This window comes from Grampus griseus (genome assembly GCF_964374135.1).
Source record: "Grampus griseus genome assembly, chromosome: 5".
Taxonomy (NCBI): domain Eukaryota; kingdom Metazoa; phylum Chordata; class Mammalia; order Artiodactyla; family Delphinidae; genus Grampus; species Grampus griseus.
In genome coordinates this window covers 33,906,113-33,915,333 of record NC_138998.1, presented here as the reverse complement: position 1 = coordinate 33,915,333, position 9,221 = coordinate 33,906,113, and the positions used below count along the sequence as shown (strand labels likewise).

At 34.3% G+C, this 9,221-nt stretch overlaps 1 protein-coding gene across 1 annotated transcript in view; it reads right to left on the bottom strand.

The window, feature by feature from the left end:
- Nucleotides 1–322: 322 nt before the first annotated feature.
- Nucleotides 323–9,221, bottom strand: part of NPHP3 (nephrocystin 3) — a gene marked incomplete at its 5' end in the record, with an annotated part of 52,342 nt that continues 43,443 nt past the window's right edge. The window contains 6 exons of the mRNA XM_082654815.1: nt 323–2,913; nt 3,106–3,282; nt 3,869–3,984; nt 4,570–4,695; nt 7,504–7,744; nt 8,628–8,755. Coding sequence (XP_082510941.1) covers nt 2,844–2,913; nt 3,106–3,282; nt 3,869–3,984; nt 4,570–4,695; nt 7,504–7,744; nt 8,628–8,755 — 858 coding nt within the window. The 3' untranslated portion in view covers nt 323–2,843. The remainder of the gene's footprint in view (nt 2,914–3,105; nt 3,283–3,868; nt 3,985–4,569; nt 4,696–7,503; nt 7,745–8,627; nt 8,756–9,221) is intronic.

The window sequence follows — 9,221 nt, the reverse complement described above, 5'->3', positions numbered from 1 at the left end:
AACATTTGAGTTGATAGTATAATTAGACCAAAATATAGTCCTTTTTTAAAAATATAGTCTTAAATTATATTTAAACTTAAACCTTTTGAAGTAGTCATCATCCCCCAACAAACTTACCATAAAGTCACTTTGAATAATATAAGTTTTCACTTTTTGTATATTTTTTAAGTCCAAATTTTATAGGAACAAAGAAAGAAATGCATATTATTCTTTTGCTATTTTTTCCTTTTTTCAGGATTCTTCTAAAATATTAATCTCAGATTATTTCCTAAAGTTTAAGCCATTTAAATTTAATATATTACTTATAGTGTGTTAAATTTCTTATACCACTAAATAATCAAATTTTAAACTCTAAAAGATTAATTCTAAAATCAATGTCTGGTATATTTGAATTCAATTACTTTGTGCCCTTCACAGCTAGTATATTTGTGAATTCAATTACTTTGTGCCTTTCACAGCTGGCCATAACCAGAAAGATGTGTTATGGTTATATTTATCTTCTTTTTTCCCTCTTGAATTTCTCCCAGAAGGGGGAAGAATGATGCTCATTTTGTAAGATCCTACCTCATTTCTTTTAAGTCACCACTCTCGTGCCTTAGAATTAGACCACTGTTTCTCAAACATATGTGCATATGAATCTGGGGAGAGGCTGTCTGAATTAATTAGCTCTCATGTGGCGCTGATGATCCTGGTTCACAGACCACCTTGAGTAGCCAAGCCTTAGAGAACATGAACCAAAATCCTACGGAGTCACTGAAGCTCAAGTTGAGCAAACTACTCAGTGAATACTGACAACATTCTAGTCTTTTTTGTAATGTTCAACATTTTTCTTAATTATATAAATATAATCCTCTTGTATTATTATATTATAAATAAAAGACACATTTTTCATTTTCAACAAGAACTTTATTGAACGTATTCACCCTTTTGTTCCACTACCTTCTGCCATTTTTCAGGCAACTTCGTAATTCCATCTTCCCAAAACTTTTTATGTTTTTGAGGAAAGAACTATTCCAGGTGCCTTATACAGTCTTCCAGGGAATTGAAATTTTTTCCATTACAAGAATTTTGTAAAGACTGAAATAAATGGAAATCCAAAGGTGCAACGTCTGGCGAATACGGTGGGTGAATCAGAACTTCCCAGCCAAGCTATAACAACAGTTTTTGCCTGGTCATCAAAGAAACATGCAGTCTTGCGTTATTCTGATGGAAGATAATGTGTTTTCTGTTGACTAATTTTGGACGCTTTTGATGGAGTGCTGCTTTCAGTTGGTCTAACTGGGAGCAGTACTTGTTGGAATTAATTGTTTGGTTTTCTGGAAGGAGCTCATAATAGAGAACTCCCTTCCAATCCCACCATGTACACAACATCACCTTCTTTGGATGAAGATTGGCCTTTGGTTTGGTTGGTGGTGGTTCATTTCACTTGCCCCACAATCTCTTCCATTCCACATTATTGTACAGTATCCACTTTTCATCGCTTGTCACAATTTGTTTTAAAAATGGAACGTTTTCATTACGTTTAAGTAGAGAATCACAAGCGAAAATACGGTCAGGAAGGTTTTTTCACTTAACTTATGTGGAACCTAAACATCAAAGCAATTAACATAACCAAGCTGGTGCAAATGATTTTCAGTGCTTGACTTGGATATTTTGAGTATATCGGCTATCTCCCACGTGGTATAATGTGATTGTTCTCAGTTAATGTCTCGATTTGATCCCTATCAACTTCAACTGGTCTACCCAACCGTGGAGCGTAGTCCACCGAGAAATCTCCAGCATGAAACTTTGCAAATTACTTTGACACGTTCAAACAGTCACAGCACCTTCTCCATACACTGCACAAATCCTTTTTGCGTTTTGGTTGCGTTTTTACCTTTCTTGAAATAATAAAGCATAATGTGCTGAAAATGTTGCTTTTTTCTTCCATCTTCAATATTAAAATGGCTATACAAAAATTCACCAATTTTGATAAATCTTTTTTAAAATGCACACTGATATGATAGCTGTCACATACAATTTAACAACATTGTTACGAATGAAGTTAAAGAAAACTAAGTGCTATTAGATCCATCTTATGGAAAAAAACGAACGAAACTTTTGGCCAACCCAATATACACTGGAGTGGGAAAAAGAACTTGAAATTCCACTTTTATTCTAAAACAGTGAAATATGGTTATTACATATTTCACCTTTACAATTAATACATGTTGGAATCTTACAAGTATTAAAATTGAAGATTTTATTTATATATAAATACATAAATGGTACAAAACATTATCCCAAATTGGCAATATTTATAAAATCTATAAAAATATTTAATTTTCAGTATAAAATGGCCAACTACTTTGAGTCTAAGATAAATGAAGACATAGATTTAGGCCATTTAAGAAAGAAGGTCATGTCCATATTTTGGGAAAGGTCAAAGAATGCCAAAGAGCTTGACCTGTTACTGCATTAATGACTTCAGATTGTGCAGGTACATACTACACAGTAAAAACAATATACAGTGTAGAGAGCATGGAAAGCAGAGGGCTTGGCCCAATCTGCTGAATGAAAAGGTAGAATAAAAAAAATGTAGCAGTCAGAGATTCCTATTACTAGTTCGTTTTACAGAAGACAATTCATACTTTCCGTCAACATTATCCCTTTACTCCTTGAAACTTTTCTTTGAGGTAGAGAACTGGGCCAGACTGCTGCTGAAAAGCAAGATGAGGAATGATGAGGCTAAAGTAACTTGAGAGAGGAGAAGAATCACGGAATTCTTGAACCGCTTGTCTTGGCTGCTTTGCCAGCTCTTGTAGAACAGAGACCAGTCTACTCTCCATGATCAACTCTTCATGTCATCTTAGGATTTTAATGTGTCTACATCCTTGGTTCCCACACAATAGGAAAATTAATTCTTTTAAAGAACTAAAATCAAAACAATCATGACTCAAACTTCAATGTAGTCCAATACAATTTCATACAAATATCAGTTAAATCACACAAAAATAAGTTTTCTTAAAAACTATTTTTATAAGTTTTAAATTCTAATGTTCCAAATGTTTCTTAATTATTTTATCCTAAGTTGCATTTGCAATGAATTGTAGTTGCTGCTATTACCTTTGTCCTTGATGAAGGAAAACATTAGGAGAATGGGTTGTTTTTAAGCTAACCGTATCTCCACTTGATGAATGTCGGGAAGGAGCTTTTCCACCCAAAAGAGACGTTTCTGCTTCTTTTATTTCCATTGCCCTTCTGTATAGTTCAGCAGCTTTTTCGAAATCCCCTTCTTCATAGCTTTGAGACAAAAAAAATTCTCAAAATGAGATTATAACCTTTTAACAATTTTAGATGATATTATAGAATACAGAAAAACAAGTTGTTGATAATTGCTCATTTTTTCCAGTGCATTCATTCAGGCAGACCAATAAAACAGAATACCCAAACTCTTCTCCTTTCTGTCTTGTGCTGTTAAGTGTCTCATAGGGGCACCATTAAGACTATGTTGTAATGGATGCAGTGAAACTGCTAAGGGAAGTTAGCATCCTGAGATAAACATAATGCAAAAATCAACATGTACTTAATGGTAAATCAGCTTTGAGGACAGCAAATTGCCCAGATTACCCTAGAGCCAGTTAGCTGCAAATGTAAACCGTCCTTCTCTATTTGCCGTGATACACTCCTCTACAAAACAGATCATGTCACCTTCATTCCACTCTGGATATTACTTCAGTATCTCTTGAAGTATATAGATCAACCCCAAACAACCCCTCCCACTACAAGAAAAAGCATATCAGCAATAAATATTTTGTGGTGCTCTATGATGAATCAAAGATGTTTTAAAAGGGGTTTTGGCTGCATGAGGAAAGTGAAAAATTCTTACCTAAGCACAGCTAAATTTTTTAATGTTTCTCCAACTCGAGGATGCATCCGACCCAGGCTGTCCTCATAAATCTTTAATGCTCTTTCATATAACGGCAAGGCCTCAATGTGTTTTTTCTTATTAAAAAAGAAACAATGGTCACTTGAACACACTGCGTTTCTGAAATTACTATTAAGGTATTCTAGACTAAGCTGACCTACTTGGGTAATAAGCACTTTTAAAAAGTTAATATCCTCCTACAAGATGTGGATAAACAGATTAATTTAGGAATAATAATGGGAGAAGCAGTATAATAAAAAGTCAGAAACTTCAGTTTTAGACTCGGCTTGGTATCCAATGACATTAATCCAATTATATAAGCACAAATCTGTTTTTGCCCACAGGGTACCATACCTGTTTTTCACTCATCACAGGCAAATGACAGAGCTTAAGAACAATATTAGATATAGAGATGTAGGGAGTCTCCAGAATTTAAAAAAACTAAGCCTATGCAATGAACTAAACACTCAGTGTTTTACACTAAGAGGAAGGGACTATCTTACAAATATAACTTCAATAATTTCTCAAGTATTAAAGGGAACATTAGTAGATAACCTAAATGTCCTTTAATTATTTTTACTGTGCCAGATCTAATACATGTTTACCTATATTTCATACGTTAAAACCATTCACTTATAAAGAATTACAGTGTGGGAACTTACCATTTGGCTATAAAGAACAGCTAAGTTCACCAAGGCAGTAGCTACACTAGGGTGCTTTGGGCCAAAGGATTTCTGCCGGATTTCAACAGCCAGCTCATACAAAGGTACAGCTTTGTCAAGTTTCCCCTAAAAAACAAAAGTGAAATCTAACAAAAATATTAAAGCAATAAATACTTTCTGATCAGAGCTTGTTCCATAAATATAATTTTCTATGAAAAAGTAATTTTGAGGAAAAAAGTTCAGAAGCATTTCCTCCCAATTTAATGGTTAAGTTTATAGACAACTGACATCAAATAGAACATGTAAGTACAGCTACACTGAATATGAAAACATTTTCTTTGATAACTCAGAAAGTCCTTTAGGATCATCCATTATTACTATTTCTGATGAAGTAAAAAGTATGTTTGCTACTGTACATAATTTAGAGATAGCATCAAAATAAGAACTTGTTTTCCACCAAATCCTTTCCAGATTATTCTTTCTTTTTACTTGAAAGTTAGGCAGAAATAGCAACTATGGATCCTTCATACTAAGACATCAACTTCAGTACCAGGAGGACCAGCAAGTTTCCCACAAACAAAGTCTAAATACAGTCTAACTCTGTAACTGTGCTAAATGAAAGCAGACTTCTCTGCTTCTCTTTCTTTTTTTTTTTTTTTTTTGAGAACAGCTATAAACACTCCAAATATCACTCAGGCTAGAACCCTATGGTAAAGAATGGTTACATTTAATTGCAAGCAAAGAAAAGAAAGAATGAAATTAAAATGGTCATTTAACCAGCTACAAGAGACTCCTCCTTCAGCCCTAACATTTGGGTGATTCGTTATGTTTCTGGTAGCTTAACACAGCAAACCTAATCCTGGTTGAATTTTAGAACTTCTGAAATGTAACAGAAGAATAAGTTCTAATTAGAGTGCTGACAAATGCATTTGTATTTAGAATGTATTTTTAAAAACTAAACCAGTTAAGTCTGAAATAATATTTTTATTTATTTTTTAAAATTAATTTTTATTGGAGTATAATTGCTTTACAATGTTGTGTTAGTTTCTGCTGTACAGCAAAGTGAATCAGTTATACATATATCCCCTCTTTTTTAGACTTCCTTCCCATTTAGGTCACCACAGATCACTGAGTAGGGTTCCTTGTGCTGCTAAACAGTAGGTTCTCATTAGTTACCTATTTTATACATAGTAGTGTATATATGTCAATCCCAATCTCCCAATTTGTCCCACCCTCCCCTTCCCCGCTTGGTAACCATAAGTTTATTCTCTACATCTGTGCCTCTATTTCTGCTTTGCCAGTAAGTTCATCTGTACCATTTTTCTAGATTCCACATAAAAGCAGTATTATACGATATTTATTTTTCTTTTTCCAACTTACTTCACTCTGTATGACAATCTCTAGGTCCATCCATATCTCTACAAATGGCACTATTTCATTCCTTTTTATGGCTGAGTAATATTCCATTGTATATATGTACCACATCTTCTTTACCATTCTTCTGTCGATGGGCATTTAGGTTACTTCTGTGTCCTGGCTATTGTAAATAGTGCTGCAATGAACATCGGGGTGCATACCTCCTTTTGAATTATGGTTTGCTCTGGAGATATGCCCAGGAGTGGGATTGCTGGGTCATATGGTAGTTGTCTTTTTAGTTTTTTAAGGAACCTCCATACTGTTCTCCATAGTGGCTGTATCAATTTACATTCCCGCCAACAGTGCAAGAGGGTTCCCTTTTCTCCATACCCTCTCCAGCATTTGTTGTTTGTAGATTTTTTGATGATGGCCATTCTGACCTGTGTGAGGTGATGCCTCATTGTAGTTTTGATATGCATTTCTCTAATACTTAGTGATGTTGAGCATCTTTTCATGTGTTTGTTGGCCATCTGTATGTCTTTGGAGAAATGTCTATTTAGGTCTTCTGTCGATTTTTGGATTGGGTTGTTTGTTTTTTTGTTATTGAGCTGCATGAGCTATCTGTGTATTTTGGAGATTAATCCCTTGTCATTTGCTTTGTTTGCAAATATTTTCTCCCATTCTGAGGGTTGTCTTTTTGTTTTTTTAAGGTTTCCTTTGCTGTGCAAAAGCTTTTAAGTTTAATCAGGTCCCATTTGCTTATTTTTGTTTTTATTTTCATTAATCTAGGAGGTGGATCATAAAAGATCTTGCTGCGATTTATGTCAAAGAATGTTCTATGTTTTCCTCTAAGAGTTTGATAGTGTCTGGCCTTACATTTAGGTGTTTAATCTATTTTGAGTTTCTTTTTGTGTATGGTGTAAGGGAGTGTTCTAATTTCATTCTTTTGCATGTAGCTGTCCAGTTTTCCCAGCACCACTTATTGAAGAGGCTGTCTTTTCTCCATTGTATATTCTTGCCTCCTTTGTCATAGATTAGGTGACCGTAGGTGTGTGTGTTTATCTCTGGGTTTTCTATTCTGTTCCATTGATCTATATGTCTGTTTTTGTGCCAGTATCATACTGTCCTGATTACTGTAGCTTTGTAGTATAGTCTGAAGTCAGGGAGCCTTATTTCTCCAGCTCTGGTTTTCTTTCTCAAGATTGCTTTGGTTATTCGGGGTCCTTTGTGTCTCCATACAAATTGTAAAATTTTTTGTTCTAATTCTGTGAAAAATGCCATTGGTAATTTGATAGGGATTGCACTGAATCTGTAGATTGCTTTGGATAGTATAGTCATTTTCACAATATTGATTCTTCCCATCCAAGTACATGGTTTATCTCTCCATCTGTTTGTGTCTCTTTGATGAAGTAATATTTTAAATGTTCTACTCAGCTACTTGTTTAAAAATTAAATCACTATGATTTAAAAGCTCATAGGAATAGTCTATCCATCAGAAGATAAATTATTTTGCTAATAGCAATTATGGCTTAATTGGTATATTATAAAACACATGTAGGCATGCCAAGGATTACTTACCATTTTCTTATACAAGACTGCAAGATGCTTCACTGTATAAGCCAAAGAAGGGTGATCAGGAGCTAATGCTCGTCTCCGAATGTCTAAGGCTCTTTCATAAAGTTCTTCTGCTTTATCATACTGTTTCTTTTCATTGCATAGAGCCGCCAGATTATTCAAAGACTGGGCACAGTCAGGGTGATCTGGTCCTAGAACTCGCTCCCTCATCTCCAAGGAACGCTTCAGAAACTGGTCAGCTGTTCTATGAACAAAAGCCACAAATGGTTTAAACAATTTATTCTCTAGAAGTGAGAATCCCTAGCCATAGTTAGGTGGAGAACTGAAGCACTTTTATTCTTAAATCCAAGATAGTTAAAATGAAGGATTCAGCTCAAAATCCTCTCCCCCTCTTTCCCACCCCCTCATCTCTTCCTGCCCTTTTCCAAAAACTAAAAATGCTTTCCTGATAGTGTGAAAGCCTAAAGTATCTGGACGATTGTCTCAATTCTCCACTTCATTTCTAAAAGACAAACCCATAAATAGTTTCCAAAACAAATTTTTTTATCTTTAAAAATTACTAGGCCAAACTCAAAACATTTTGGTATTCTTTCTTTCTCCCTTTGTAGTACTAAATAATTTTTAATTAAAGAACCCTTTGTGAAGTGGGCTAAATATTGTTGTGTTTTTCTGGTATCCAAAGTGTCAAATTTGTTATATTTTTCTGACATACAAAGAAGTCCAAAAACACCTCTTTGTCATACATATTAATGCCTTTGTGAGTCTTTATGCTCAAATAAACTGAAGAATAAAACTAGCAGCCATCTACATTCTTTAGTCCCAAGTTTGTTCTTATGTGAGATCTTATGTACAATATCTACACAAACTCACTTTTCATAAACATATAAAACATACTAGGGAAGCTAGAGAATAACTTTTTAGTTACTAAAGAAACAATGTGAAAGGAAACAGTAGAGAAAATGTCATGGTCCTTGTTAAGTGTGGCCATGTTCATAACATACCATACATGAAATTCGGCATGGTTTCTATCAATTTTTTCCAGCTTAGCTTGATATTAATGTAAAACAGCTTTGTATCTAAGAGACAAAATGGATACCTGTTTTCATTATTAACACCAAGGTACTCACTCCAGGTTGTTCTGAAGATAGTAGAGCACACCCAGTTCATTGAGGGTCCGAGCATTGTCAGGTGTATCCTTACCTAACGTGAGCTCTTCTAACTGTAGGGCCCGTCTACGTAAAAGGGCAAATCCATACTGCAGCAAACACAAGAAATTCACAACAATCACCAAGTACGTGCAATCTTTGATTCTGAAGCAATATACTAGGGTTCTGAAAAAATCCTTTCTCCTTTTTTTTCCCTTTAAAGTAGATTACAATTACTTTAAGTATCATACTGAATTAATCTAATGATTTATGAAAATATATATACTTCCATGTAGCATCACATTCTTAAATTCATTAAAAAACTATTTTGTGAAAATAATTATGAGATTATTTTAGCAAAATGAACTGAATCCCAAAGTGCTTCAAAAAGATTAGGAAACAATTAACATGCATATATTTATTAACCCTATTACTAAACATTTAAATATCGGGTACTTAAAATTGCAAATAGCACTTGCAACTAGAAGACAAATAAGTCCTGGAGCTCAAATGTACAGCATAGCGAATACAAGCAAAAATACTGTATTAAAATCATCAAACTTGCTAAGAGACTAG